The sequence below is a fragment of the Sceloporus occidentalis genome, unplaced genomic scaffold, assembly GCF_023333645.1.
Source record: "Sceloporus occidentalis isolate IW3139 unplaced genomic scaffold, rSceOcc1.0.p SCAF_2, whole genome shotgun sequence".
NCBI classification, from domain to species: domain Eukaryota; kingdom Metazoa; phylum Chordata; class Lepidosauria; order Squamata; family Phrynosomatidae; genus Sceloporus; species Sceloporus occidentalis.
This window is the reverse complement of record NW_028316982.1, coordinates 145,059,978-145,074,249: the sequence shown is the minus strand read 5'-3', so window position 1 is coordinate 145,074,249 and position 14,272 is coordinate 145,059,978. Positions and strand designations below refer to the sequence as shown.

Sequence of the window (14,272 nt, the reverse complement as noted above, 5' to 3'; positions counted from 1 at the left end):
TCAACAGAAGTTATTTCCATGGAAGCCATCTACAATCCTATCCACATGGATTCAGGAATGAGTCAGGAACTCCAGAACCTTTTTTCCTGATGGTTGGTGGGCAAGTCATGATTAATTTTGCCTCCCTGCAGGTACATTCAAAACAAAACAAAACAGTGAATCCCTGCTCAGCTATGGAAACTCACTGGGTGATCCTGGGCCAGTCGCACTCTCTCAACCTGAGAGGACAGCACTGACAAACCTCAATCTTGCCAAGAGAACCCCATGATAGATTTGCTTTAGGGTCACCAAATGTCAGATGATTGAAGGCACACAAAACAATAATTCCTGCAGCCCCTTTTTGCTCTCTCTTACTGGTGATATTACGAATGTGTTCCAAGTGAACACCATGTCTGTACTGACTGGTCAAAATTTTAACTCTTAGAGAGACTAAGGGCTTTGCCCTAACATATTAACGTACAATACAGAACATTATTTTGGCCTATATTAGGCAGAACAAGGTCTCTTAGGGAACTACCATGGAGGGCGATAAGCTGTCAAATGAAGGTTGGGTGGCTACCTTTCAGGGATGAAATCGATATGGACTTCTGCACTGGAAGCAGTTTGGACTAGATTGCCCTTTGGATCCCTTCTAGTTCTATGATTCTGACTCAGATCTCAGAATTCGAAACCTCTAAAGTCTTGGACTATGATTCTGGAGGCCAGGACTTAATTCCCTGCTTAGCTATGTAAACACACTGGGAGACCTTGGGAAAGTCACACTCTCTCAGCCTCCTCAGGGGAAGGCAATGGCAAACCTCCTCCGAATAAATCTGGCCAAGAAAACCCCATGACAGGTTTGTCTTAGGACACTTTTAAGTTGGGAATGATTTAAAGGCACACAAGAAGAGCAACCTATGAGTATATAGGTCAATGACAGAGTGAAAATTGACCTTTAGATTGGTTATACACACAGGAAGACCTATACTGTGCAATTTAACATAATGTTGGAGAAACCTGTGTGATGCAGATCTTTACGCTTTGCTTCAGAGATATAACTTGGAAAGGAAGTCACACAATGAAGTGTGGTGCAAGAATGGGAAGAGCACAGAACGAAAGAAAGAAAGAAGGAAGGAAAGAAAGAAAGGAGGAAGGGAGGAAAGAAGGAAGGAAGGGGGCAGGGAGGAAGGAAGGAAGCAGTGTGGAAGGAAGGAAGGAAGGAAGGAAGGAAGGGGGCAGGGAGGAAGGAAGGAAGGGGGCAGGGAGGAAGGAAGGAAGGAAGGAAGGAAGGGGGCAGTGTGGAAGGAAGGAAGGAAAAAGGAAGGAAGGAAGGAAGGGGGCAGGGAGGAAGGAAGGGGGCAGGGAGGGAGGAAGGAAGGAAGGAAGGAAGGAAGGAAGGAAGGAAGGGGGCAGGGAGGAAGGAAGGAAGCAGTGTGGAAGGAAGGAAGGAAGGGTCAGTGAGTGAGGAAGGAAGGAAGGAAGGGGGCAGGGAGGAAGGAAGGAAGCAGTGTGGAAGGAAGGAAGGAAGGGTCAGTGAGGAAGGAAGGAAGGAAGGAAGGAAGGGGGCAGTGTGGAAGGAAGGGAGAGGGTTTGTGGAGTGACTTTCCTCCTGGGCTGCACCTGCACTGCAGAAACAATGCAACCTGACACTGCTTTAAATGCCAGGGCTCCATGCTATGGAATTCTGGGAACGCAGTTTGCTGTGGCACCAGGCTTCTCTGACAGAGAAGGCTAAATATCTCGCCAAGTTACAGCTCTCAGAGCCCCATGGGATGGAGCCGGGGCAGTTAAAGCGGCATCGAATCGCGCTATCTCCACAGTGCGGGTGCAGCCGTGTCTTTATCATCTTCCGTTGTACTGCTGTCTGGATCTGCAGGGAAGAGGTGGGGAATATAAACCAGGGCCAGAACGAAGCCTAAAGGGAGGGAAGGCTGAAGTGGAGGAGAAGGTCCTGGAGGAGGAGTCTGCGTGTGTCGCCTGCTGCAGTCCCTGGCACGGAGGGGACTAGTGTCTCCGGAGTTGAGGGAGGCAGGCAAGGGAGGCGCCTTTGGCTTTGTTTTGGCGGTCGGGGAAAGAGGAGGAGGAGGAGGAGGCATGGGAAGAGGAGGGCGCTTGGGTGCCTTCCCTTTTGCGGGCTGACTGCGGGCAAAGGCGGGCCAAGCAGCCTCCTCCTTTTTGGGGGCGGAGAAGGGACCACTGCTGCCTGGCAGACCCACAAGGGAAGGGAGGAAGGGCTGCGTGTTGTTGTTATATGTCTCTCTGTGTGTGTGTTGTGTATGTGAGGATCGGCTCCCTCGTGTGTGGAATGCCTCCTCCTCCGCCCTTGCTCTGAGTGACCCCGCTTCTTCCTCATGGAGAACCCTCCTCCTCCTCCTCCTCCTCCTCATGGAGAGCCCCTCTCGCACCCCTTGGACCCGGGGGCCGCCGCCGAGAAGCGCTTCAAGCTCTGGTACGTGGGCTGCTCCTGCCTGGACCGCCGCACCACGCTCCCCATGCTGCCCTGGCTCATGGCCGAGATCCGCCGGAGGAGCCAGAAGCCCGAAGTCGCCGCCAGGGAGGTCGTCCTCCTCCTCCTCTTCTGCGGGGGGTCGCCTCACTTGAGGTGCGTCCCTTCCTCGGCCAGCAGTAGCAACAACGCCGCCTCCTCCTCCTCCTCGGTCTTCATCTTCGAGCACAAGGCGCAGCACATCGCCCGCTTCGTCCACAACAGCCACGACCTCACATACTTCGCCTACTTGATCAAGGCGCAGCCCGAAGACCCGGAGTCGCAGATGGCCTGCCACGTTTTTAGGGCTACCGACCCCAGCCAGGTACGTGACGTCAGGGACCGAGGGCGCAGGCGCAGAAGCGTGGAGTGGGGGGCGCGCGCCGGCGCGCGTGCGTTCTCCCCACACAGGCAGCTCGCCTCGCGCGCGTTTAAACTGCCTGTGTGGGGAGAACGCGCGCGCGCCCCCTTCCACGCTTCTGCGCATGCGCACTTCTTTCACTCACACTGTCTCACACACACACCTTCTTCCCTTCAGTTTAGTCTCAAAGGGTTCCTCAAGATCTACACTGATTTTCACTGACTAACATGGCTATCTCTCTTTAGGGTAGAGAGATTTTGTAGTGCCCCCCCCACACCCCCCATTTGAGACTCACTGAAAAGAGAGATAGTTGGCAGCGTGAGTTTTTCCTAGACGTAAATCTACTTCCTCAGGTGCATTTTTTGGGAAGTGGAGTTTAGCCTTGGGAAGAAAGCTCACGCTGCCAAGTTCTTTCTTTCGGTTAGTCTCAAAGGGGCGACAGGATTTCTTATAAGTATTGGTTTTAACTACTAATACTGGAAGCATGAGCTTTCCTAAGCTAAAGTCTGCTTCCTCAGATACGTCTGAGGTAGATTTAACTCTATGAAAGCTCATGCTGCCAACTTCTTTCTTTTAGTTAGTCTCAAAGGTGCTGCAAGATCTTTCTACACATTGGTTCTACAGAGCAACAGACCTATATCTTTGAATTAGGTCTTTTAAGGCAGGAGAGACTTCAGCCTCCAGAATTCCTGACCTGGTTGCCCAAGTTGGTTTAAGGCAGTGGTTCCCAACCTTCCTAATGCCATGACCCTTTAATACAGTTCCTCATGTTGTGGTGACCCAAACCCATGAAATTATGTTTGTTGCTACTTCATAACTGTAATTAAATAGGTGTTTTCCAATGGTCTTAGGCGACCCCCATGAAAGGGTCATGCGACCCCCAAAGGGGTCCCGACCCACAGGTTGGGAACCACTGGTTTAAGGGGTTATGTGAGATGAAGTCCAAAAGGCCTGGAGGGACAAGGCTTGGGAAGCACACTTGATATTTCTAGGAGTGTTTTGAGGTTTTAGTCGTGTCCTACAATTTTTCTGGAATGCCCTACATTTTTGTGGTGCCTTGTCCTCCTTTGCGGTGGGGATATCTATCTGGTCACCCTGCCAGTGATGGTCCAAAAGCCGTTGACTGATGGTCCATGGGAAGTTTGCAAGAAATACACAGTTGTACAATGGGATGGTCCAATGCACCTGGAGGGCACCTGTTTAGGAAGCACTGGTTTTGAGCATCACTTAGAAGCATGAATTTATATTTCTAGGAGTGTTTTCAGCTTCTATTTTTCCTGAATGTCTTCCGTTTTGAGGTGCCTGGTCCTGCTTTTTGTTGGGACATCTGGTCTCCCTGACTTATGGACACCCTAAACTAAGCAACCCTATCATGTTTTTTTCTTGAAAGCACATTTGGGGGTTGCTATGTTGGCCATAATACAGCAAAGTCAAATAATAATAATAATAATAATAATAATGTTTATTTATATACCGCTTTTCCAAATTAGATCAAAGCGGTGTACAACAAGAAGTACAATACAAAGTCAAAATAAAACATAACAGGCCTCTCTCCCCCCAAGATGGTGGTCGGAAGGAGGGCTTTTTCTTAACATCCAATAACATCCAAACTCCACCCAATAGTGATACCTTTATTGGGCCAAACAAAATACACAATATGCACATTGGTTTTCTTGTCATATTTCTTCAGAGGTTTTTTTTATGCCCCTGGCGATCTTCTGAGGTCGAGAGAGTGTGACTTTTCTTCCATCTATTCCACACTGCTGCCAGTGCAGCCCTGAGAGGTAGCCACTCAACCTCTGCTTCAAACCTGCAGTGGAGCATGGACTACCCTCTGTGGTAGTTTCCTGTTGTGCATAATATAGGCCAAATAAGATTATTGTACATTCATATGTCATAGCTAAGCCCTTATTCACTCTGAGAATTAAGATATCATAGGGTTTTCTTGGTAAGAGTTTCAGAGGGGTTTGCAGCCATTGCCTTCCCCTGAGGTGAGAGAGTGTAACTTGCCAGTGGGTTTCATGGCCACCCTGGGAATCGAACCCTGGTCTCCAGAGTTGTAGTCCAATGCTCAAACCACTCCATAGTACTGTGCATGTTTTACCCGGAAGGCTGTCCTGGTGTGTATGGTAAAGCTTATTCGCAAATAGAAATGGTGCATGGGATTGTTCCCTCAGAAAGTGTTGCCTCCATAAGCAAATAAACAAGAATGCCTGGAGGGCACCACAGATTAGTGGCAACGCACACTTTCCTCATACTAATATCTGTAATCATGACTTCTGTGGTAGGTCTTATTAGACTGCTTGATTGCATCAAGACAATGGGATAGTCTAGTCTTGGCCAAACTGTCTATTGAATAACTGTCTATTGAATCTGTGCCAGGACCAATGCTAATATTTGTTGTCTCCCTCTCCTTAAATATTTGGAAGGCTGGCCTGGAGAGAAAGGCAGTAGCTTCCACCCTTCCTTCTCTTTTATCTGCTATGTATGATACCCTAATCAGGGATGACACTTAGAGACTTTCTAGGTATAATGTGACCTCTTAAAGTTTCACTTGTGTTCAGAAGTACGCTCACAAGGTTAATGGCAAATAAACCTCCTAACCATTTTTAACGTCCAGTGCTATCAAATTATAATATTTGTAAATTAAGAAAAAAATGTTTCTTATTTGTATTAGTAAGCTAAACAACAGGATATTAAAATGAAAGCGATGTTTCTCAAAAGAGCATCATGGTCTGGAGGCTGCAGCTGTAATTTCTTGAGAGGAATGGCGCTCAGATCTAAGGGGATTTTCTTCCAAGGAACAGGTCATAGAAAACACGAAGGCTGTATGGATAAATACAGCCTTTGTGTCTTCCGAAATGGAGCCTTTGAATCTTGAGAAATGTAGGTATTTCAGGCCAGTAGCAATGACACTTTGATATCTTCAAAGGCTGTTTTGTGAACTACAGAGGCACAGTGCAAAACAAAAAGTATGGCCTGTTACAGACTGCCAAAATAAAGCTGCTTCGGGTCTCTTTGGAGGTATGCTGTTTAAATGATGCGTGCGCCCTAAGAATCTGGAAGCTGCACCAAAGCTGCACTCCAGTGCTTAGGAATGGAGTGTGGCTTTGGCGTGACCTCCGTACTCTTAGGACCCATGCATCATTTAAATAGCATACCTCCAAAGAGACCCGAAGCAGCTTTATTTTGGCAGTCTGTAACAGGCCTCTGTTTTCAAAATGAACTGTGGAGAATGAATGGATTTGCAAAGCTGTCTGTTTGGTTAGTAAAAAATAGCTAGGTGAGATTGTTCACTTGCATTGGAATAATACTGTGAATAACAGGGGGACTATATGTACAAGTATTTTGAGAATAGCAGCTAACACTTTTAAAAAAATTCCTATTCAGAAACCAGTCATTCAAGTCCTGTGACTCTGCATTAATGAAGGAAGGAAGTTCTCTTTTAGTTCTGTTCTCTGAATTGGTTGGTGGAAGCCACCGATCAAAATAGGGCCGTGAGGATTGGGGAGCAGGAGGTAGACTGATTTAGATGTGTATGTGTGTGTTTTAAATTAAAACTATAAACATGCCATTTAATGCAGAACACAACTACATTTTTATTGACTCTAAAATAAATATGCTGCAATAGAAAAAAATTAAATGGGGATCATAAATGCCTCTGAAATGTCATTATTTATTTCCTTTACTTTTTCAGCAAACCCTCCAAATGCATGTTTACTCTCTGGCCACTGGCCATGCTGGCTAGGGCTAATGGGGCGTTGTAGAATCGTGGATTTATAGAATGAGTTGGAAGAGACCACAACCCCTGCCATGCAGCAATACACCAAACACCGTTCTTACAGAAAATAAACTGGAGAAGGTGACTTCTGTCCTTCCAGAGGTTTTTTTGGACTGCAAGTTCCCTAATTTATTAGCTATTCTGGCAAGGGCTGGCCGTAGCTGCAGTCCAGAAACACATGGAACTAGTTAGTTTCAAGTAGGAAAATAAAGTTGAATTGGATTTTATTCATGAATTCTTATAACTAATTCTTATGGCTTATGAAAATCAGAACCCATTTCTAGCATCTCCCTTTTTATCCTGAAACAACCTTTAGAATTGTTTTGTTCATTTGCTTTGTTAATTTTATTGCTGCTGTGAATTGCTATGTATCTTTTGCTATTTATTGTTATTGTGAATTGCTTCTTTATTTTAATGTTATTGTTTATTTGCTTTGTACTTTCTTATTGTTGTAACCCACCCTGATTCCTTGTGATTGGGCAGGCTATAAAGAAATCATCATCATCATCATCATCATCATCATCATCATCATCAAATACATTGTATAGGGCTGTGGGACAAATAAACAGAAATATCAATTATAGGACTATTAGGATGTGCACAAAAATTCAGGTTTTTTGTTTTGGCTTTGATATATAAAGTGAACCAGAAAGATAAGTCACTTGACCTTCCTGCTGTTTTTTCCAAACTTACTACATCAAATGTCTGAAGCCCTTCTTAGACAACCGTGTTGAAATGTGACATACTAGATGTTCCCATGGTTCAGCAACCACATATCTTGGGCATGGATATACGATTAAGATGCAGGATTTTACAGCCAGTGCGGCCATTTAGTATGATTTTCTTTCTGGTGAGAAATATACCACTCTTCAATCCACTGCTTAGCAATAGCAATAGCAATAGCAAGTACATTTCTATACCACTTATCAGTGCACTTAAGCACTCCCTAAGCTGTATACAATGCGTAATCCAGTTGCCCCCAACAAGCTGGGTACTCATTTTAGCGACCTACAGAAGGATGCAAGGCTGAGTAGACCTTGGAGCCCCTGGGATCGAACTGACAACCTTGTGGCTCCAGTACAGGCATTTAACCATTGGGCCACCAGGGCTCCCTTCATTGCAACTGCTTACACTGTGTACCTTCAAGTCATTTCCAGCTTATAGCAACCTAAGGCAAACCTATCATGGGGTTTTCTTGGTAAGATTTGTTCGGAGGAGGTTTGCCATTGCCTTCCCCTGAGGCTGAGAGTGTGTGATTTGCCCAAGGTTATCTAGTGGGTTTCATGGCTGAGCTGAACCTTGGTCTCCAGAGTCGTAGTTCAACACTCAAACCACTATGCCACACTGGCTTTCGACTGCTTATAGGGATATAGATTTAAAATACAGAAAGAAGGGCAACTTCTTTGGCTAATATGAGGGTTTGTATAAGTTAGTTTTTAGATTCCAACTCCCTGAATCCCTTAGTTGCTGGCTGGGGAGTCTGGAAATTGTAGCACAAAGGTAACATTCCCAAAGCACAGATGCAACTGAAAGCACAGGAAAAGAATAAGAGCTAACCATGTTTGTAATGCTGTTTTGTAGTGTTGGCCTTGCCAACAGAAACTATGCTAGGGTTGGTTGGTTGGATGGATGCAATTTGGCCAACTGCTCCATTTCCAAAAAGGCCATGGCACACTGCATTTCTATAGCTAATGCTAAGAACCATATCTGAATAGAATAACGTTTGGGAAATACTGAGCTTCTTGGAGGAAAGATGAAGCTTGAGTAGCAATGCAATTAAATACTGCCCGCAGCATATTCATAACTTCATCCCCACAGATCCACAGATCTCTGAAATCCTCAGAGTGGACAGCTGTAGATGTCAATATATGACTCCTACATTTGGCAGATACAGTATTTTGGAATTTCTTGTGATACTTAACCTTTCACACTGCATGGCCTGCAGCAGTTTTGCAATCAAGGCTTTCTTCTAATGGGTGTCTTTTGAGGCAGGCAGAGGCAAACATAGGACGAAACTGCAAGTTCCCTGGAAACGTTTGTGTTCTCCTTTGAGACTGCTACGTAAATTGTTCCCCAGCTTTACACCAGAGTAGTAAATTATGGACAGCCTGTAAGGATAGAAATTGTGTTACGTGTGTTCTCAGAATGTTCTGTAGTGGGAATGATCAATTGCACAGCAAGACTTTTCAAACAAACTGGTGTTTAATCCCAGTTAAGCAAAATAAAGCAAACTGACAACCCCTAGGAAAGAGATAAAACGCCTGCTTCCTCTACTTTGCTTCCTTTTAAGTTCTGACTGGAGTAGGTTGTTTGAACAATCCAGCTATTTTGTGGACAGTTTTGTTGACAGTTCCTATTACGTTATATCAGAACAAGGAAAAAATATTTCAGATTCTTGGATATCAGCATTGAATCTTGGCTACATTGTACCTTGATCAGAAATTGCTTAAGCTATGAAATGGGAGTGTGATCAAGTCTCTCCTGTTGGCATATAAAGTGCTAAACTCTGATTAGATTCATTCCCAGCTGTCATTGACTTAAATCAAAGTTGCCATCTGTGCCCTTCCCAATGTTTTTATATTGCATCTCCTATCATCCCTGATAATTGGCCATGCTGGGTAGGGCTCAAAGGAGTTGCAGTCCAGTAGCATTAGGAGGACCACAGTTGCTCACCTCTGGCTTAACTGAAATAGAGGTTCTGCCTAATTGCTACTTCTCTTTTCCAACTAAATCTGAGGAAGGTGTTTTAATTCTAGTAACAGTAATATGTTGGATGAAAGTGGAGCAATTGAAGTTTAATCTAGACAAGACAGATGTGCTCTTGGTCACTTGAAATAGTGAGTCAGGAAATGGTGATTCACTCTTTGATGGACAGGATTACATTCCTCCTAAAAAAGCAAATTCATTGTTTCTGTGTGCACTTTTGAATTTAACCCTGAACCTGGATTACCATGCTTCAATAATGGTTTGGAGTGCATTCCTACAATTCCCACGATTAAAATGATGTTAACAGTTGCATCAGTTCCTGGAGATGTTTAATGTGCCAATGCTGATGCATGCCCTAGTTAGTATCCATTTGGACCACTTTAATAAACTGTTTGGAGCTGACTTTGAAGAGTGTTCAGAAATTTCAAATGGCCCCAGATCCTATGACGATACTGTTGATTGGAGCTGGTTACAGGAACATATAATTCCTCTGTTACAAGAGCTCTGCTGGCTACAGCTCTTTTTCTGAGCATGATTCAAGACTATGATTTGTAAAGCCCTATGGCGGGTTACAGATCGCCCGTTTGGGGCGGCCTGCACCCGCCCCTTCCCCTGGTGTATCGGGGCCTCAGCTGCCAGACCGGCAGCCTCCGAGGCCCGATCCGCCACTTTCCAGGCTGCGGGGAAGTGGCAAAAGGCCGCTTCCCCGCAGCCTGGAAAGGGGTGTCCTTGGGGCTTCAAGCTCCAAGGACACCCCGCGGCGGCAGGGAGGAGGAGAAAGGGGCCGCTTGGCCCCTTTCTCCCTTGCGTTGTGGGCGCAGCCATCTAAAGGCTGCACCCAGCGACGCAAACCAGGAAGGAGCTCCGTAACGGAGCTCCTTCCTGCTCCGTGGAAAGGGCGCACTAAGCGCCCTGGCGCAGAGCGACGAGGTCACGTCCGTGCCACCCCGTTTAGAGGCGGCGTGGTCATGATGTCATCATGGCGGCCCCCATGTGGAAGGGGCGCCGCCATTTTGTACGGACTCAGTCCGTATTAGGGTTAGGGGCGTCCGGAAGTGACACCCCTTTTTAACCCTAGTACAGACTGAGTCTGTACTATACAGCCTGTCTGTAACGGGTCTCAATGACAAGTCCACCTGAAAGACTGAGCTTTCAGATCTATAGGAGAGGGCCTTTGCTCGGTGCCATCACCTTCACCTTCTTGGTGGCCACTCCTAGATTTTTGAAGTCCCTGTCGAGGGAAGTTAGACTAGCCTTCGTCTTGTCTTTCTACCAGCAGGCAAAGACTGACAGTCAGAAATGTTTAAATGGATGCACTGGACTTAAGATTTTATTGTTTCAGTATTTAATGTACAGTTTATAATTTATTGCATTTTACTGGAACCTCTTAAAAATGCTGTTTGACATCTACTTTGCATCCCAAGCTTGGCAGAAAAGTGGGATAAAAAAATCAACTAAATAAATAAACAATAGATGTACTGTATATTGGATCTATATTGGAGAAGGCATATAGTCAGATATTTTATCATCTGAATTTTTACAAGACGTCCTGTTGGACATGTCTGGGGTTCATTTTTCATAGATTTAAGCAGTAGATTCCAGACTTTGTATGATATATACATTCTACAGTTACTCAGAGTTGCTTCTTTTTTAATGAGATAACCATGACTGAGTAACAGTTTACTGTTGCTGTAAAGTTTTTCATCAGATTAGGTCAGGAATGCTTAAACCCAGATTCCTTTTTGTTTACTGTTTTTCTCATCAGGAAATACATGCTACATTTCCTTGTACCTTAGTGCATTAAATTGCCCAGCATTCGGCATCATATCTTCATATCTCTTGGGAAGGGGTTTTATGTCAAACAAGCATGCATGCCACCTGTTTGACCTTTTTAAGATGCAGTTGTTGCTGTTGTGTGCCTTCAAGTCCTTTCCTGAATTATGGCAACCCTAAAGTGATCCTATTTTGGAGTTTTTTTTGGCAAGATTTGTTCAGAGTGGGTTTGCCTATTGCCTTCCTCTGAGGATGAGAGAATGTGACTTGCACAAGGTCGCCCAGTGGATTTCCATGGATGAACGGGGATTTGAACCCTGGTCTCCAGAGTTGTAGTCCAATGTTCAAACCACTACACCATACTGGCTTTTATAAGATGCGGTACTGGAAAATAAGCAGGAAACCAATTATAGTTAGGGGTAGCTATGCCACCACTTTGATTCAACCAATAAACAGTGAGCATGTTTTTAAAGATTTATAGTAGACCACTAACATAGCTTGTCTTCATCAGTGGATTTATTAGCTGTATTAACTGGAGCAATAAGAGATAATATCCTTGTGATAAAGTGGTTGGAAGAATTTTGTCCAAAGGGACAGCTATTTTAAAACTGTTTTCAAACGAAAGTGGGATTTTTCAGGTCCAAACTATACTTTTCAGGGAAACACTATCCATCTTGCATTCTCTCCCTTTGTAAAGTGTATTTTCGACAGAGTTGTGCAAAGATATTTTGCTGCCTGAGGTGGAGGAGAAAATGCCAACCTCACCCCAAGAAGCTAGCCAAGTTATTTTGGCATCTGTGGCAGAAAATTTCACAAGTATGTCTTCTTCTATCAGTTTGCTTCCCTTTCTTTTCCCTACATATTTGCTGCTTAAGGAGACAGCCCCACTCTGGATAATGGTAGGGCTGGCCCTGAGTTTCATCTAATTCTAGGGATATTGTCACGTTATATGTAGTGACATTGTCATACTATATCTATACCTCCACCCTATCATTGGTTGCCATGGACTGAATGGGGTGAGGTATTTATATGACACTTGGGATGCTGCTGCTAAGTAAAGTTACACATTGTGGGAAGGGAGCAAGAACATGATGTACATAGATCATCTTCAGTCACCCTCTGACAACTGTAATATAGATTGGCCTTCTGTAACTTCATGCCCTCCAAGTGTTTTGGACTACAGCATCCATCATCCTCAACTAGCATGGGCCTTGATGGAACTGAATTTTCCTTTACCCTTTGAACTTAGATATAGGCTGGATCTACACAGGCCAGAATATTCTAGGAGCAGCCCGGAGTATTCTGGCCCAGAGCTACCCCAATGTCCCACCCATTACCTGGGACCCTCCATTTTGATGCCGTTGTCTATTCACATATGTGTGGCACCTGGCACCACTGTGTCACATTGCTCACTCCAAGGTCAGAACAAGGTGCCCAGTATATGACTGTGCACCTCATTCTGACCACAGAGCTAGCGACTTGCTGTGGCAGTGCTGAGCACCACAGAGGGATGTGCTATAACAGCCATCCTGTTCTGGAAAGAACATGAGTTTTAAAAAATATTTTAAAGGGGGTAAATGGTGGGTTCGGTGCTGAACTGGGCATATATCGTCTGGTCAGTTTGTACCTAAGCCAGGGATTGGGCAGTGCCTTGTCCAAACTCCCCATTGAGAGAACCAGGGTGGTGGTGCAGTGGAGGACATTTTATTTGGCCTTTTGGGACATTTCCATAGTCATAATAAAATCTATGTTGTCTGGCAGTGGCTGAAACTCCTCTGGAGGCTCTCATGGGGATGGGTGAGTGAGCAGAGGAGAACGTTTTTGTGCCTCTTAACCTCGGGGGGCGGGGGGGGGGGAGGAACAGCATGATTAATGTAAGAAGCTGATATTTGTATCAGGCTTGTTTTCATGGCTAGATTGTTCTGTATTATTGAGGAGCAATCTTCAATAACCTCATTGCATTGGGCTACAATTTTATAGGATTGTTAAAAGCATGTATGTATTATACTAATGTATTTTGCCTATTTGAAATGACTGCTCAATTGATTTAAAACATAAGTCTTAAAATTATGGAAGTTTGCAATGAATGTCAACTAAAAAGTGATTTAACATTTACAGAGAAGTCAGGTACATGGCAAAACGTTAGGACAATTAATGATACAGTACTGTTCTAGGAGCTTTCTGAAAATAGTCAATGCAATATGCTTGCTGCATAAATATTATGTCCTAAATACCCTAAAGGCACCTGATCCTGTTTGATCTTGGAAGCTCAGCAGGGTCAGTCCTGGTTAGTACTTGGATGGGAAACCACCAATGAATACCAAGTGCTGTAGTCTGTATTTCAGAGGAAGGAACTGGCAAAACCACCTCTGAGTATTCCTTGCTTAAGAAAACCCTATGAAATTCATGGGGTCACCATAAGTCAACTTGAAGGTACACACACACAGAGTAAAGGAACCTAGAAAGGTGCTCCAGATCAGTTTGCTGACTTAAATGCCTATGGGCAAGCTAAATAACATCCCTCAAAAGCAGCAAAATAATTTCCTAAGTGAAGGAAGGAACAAACATTATGAAAATGTGTGCATGTGTCTCTGTGTGTATATAGTCTACTGCGTGAGCGCAATGAGGGGTTATTTCTGATAAATACAGGCTCTACATTTCTTGCTCTGCACACTTGTGATACTGTCTGAAGTGACTCTTCAGCAAGGTTATCCTTTTTATAAATCAGCCTAATGGCAGCAAGGCTCTGTGCTGTACTTGAGATCTGCTATATACTGTACATCACATCAGTTTCCTGGATCTGTGCTACAAATTGGTGGCTGGGGGCATATTTCTAATATTGCTACATGATAATGTATTGGGGGTGAGTTTTGACCTCTGGTGTAAGAAGTGGTGGTAGATACAATTTCAGCACTTCTGCTGTTTCAATCGGGAATATAGGTATGAGTTATGGATTTCCCTGTCTCTTTGTGTGTAAATAAATGTTTTAAGCAAATGGAGTTTGTATCCTGAATATAGTTATCCCTGCCTACTAGAACAGCTCCCCTTCTGAATGAAAGCCTGCAGAAAGAGTGGAATTCCTATATGTCAGTATTCTGCTCCATGTACTGTTTGTCTTCATTCTGTGTTGGAATTCTGTGTTGAACTCTGTTGTGTTATAAACTTCCTACCTTACATTTCAACACAG

General features: G+C 44.5%; 1 protein-coding gene across 5 annotated transcripts in view; it reads left to right on the top strand.

The window, feature by feature from the left end:
• The first annotated feature begins 2,031 nt into the window (after positions 1–2,031).
• Positions 2,032–14,272, top strand: part of LOC149319102 (TBC1 domain family member 4-like) — a 117,422-nt gene continuing 105,181 nt past the window's right edge. For 3 of the 5 annotated variants that reach the window (XM_089511117.1, XM_089511115.1, XM_089511113.1), the window contains exon 1: positions 2,033–2,789. In XM_089511117.1, coding sequence (XP_089367243.1) covers positions 2,331–2,789 — 459 coding nt within the window. In that variant the 5' untranslated portion in view covers positions 2,033–2,330. Of the gene's footprint in view, positions 2,790–14,272 lie in introns of all 5 variants that reach the window. The other 2 variants (XM_089511118.1, XM_089511114.1) reach the window with 2 other exon arrangements.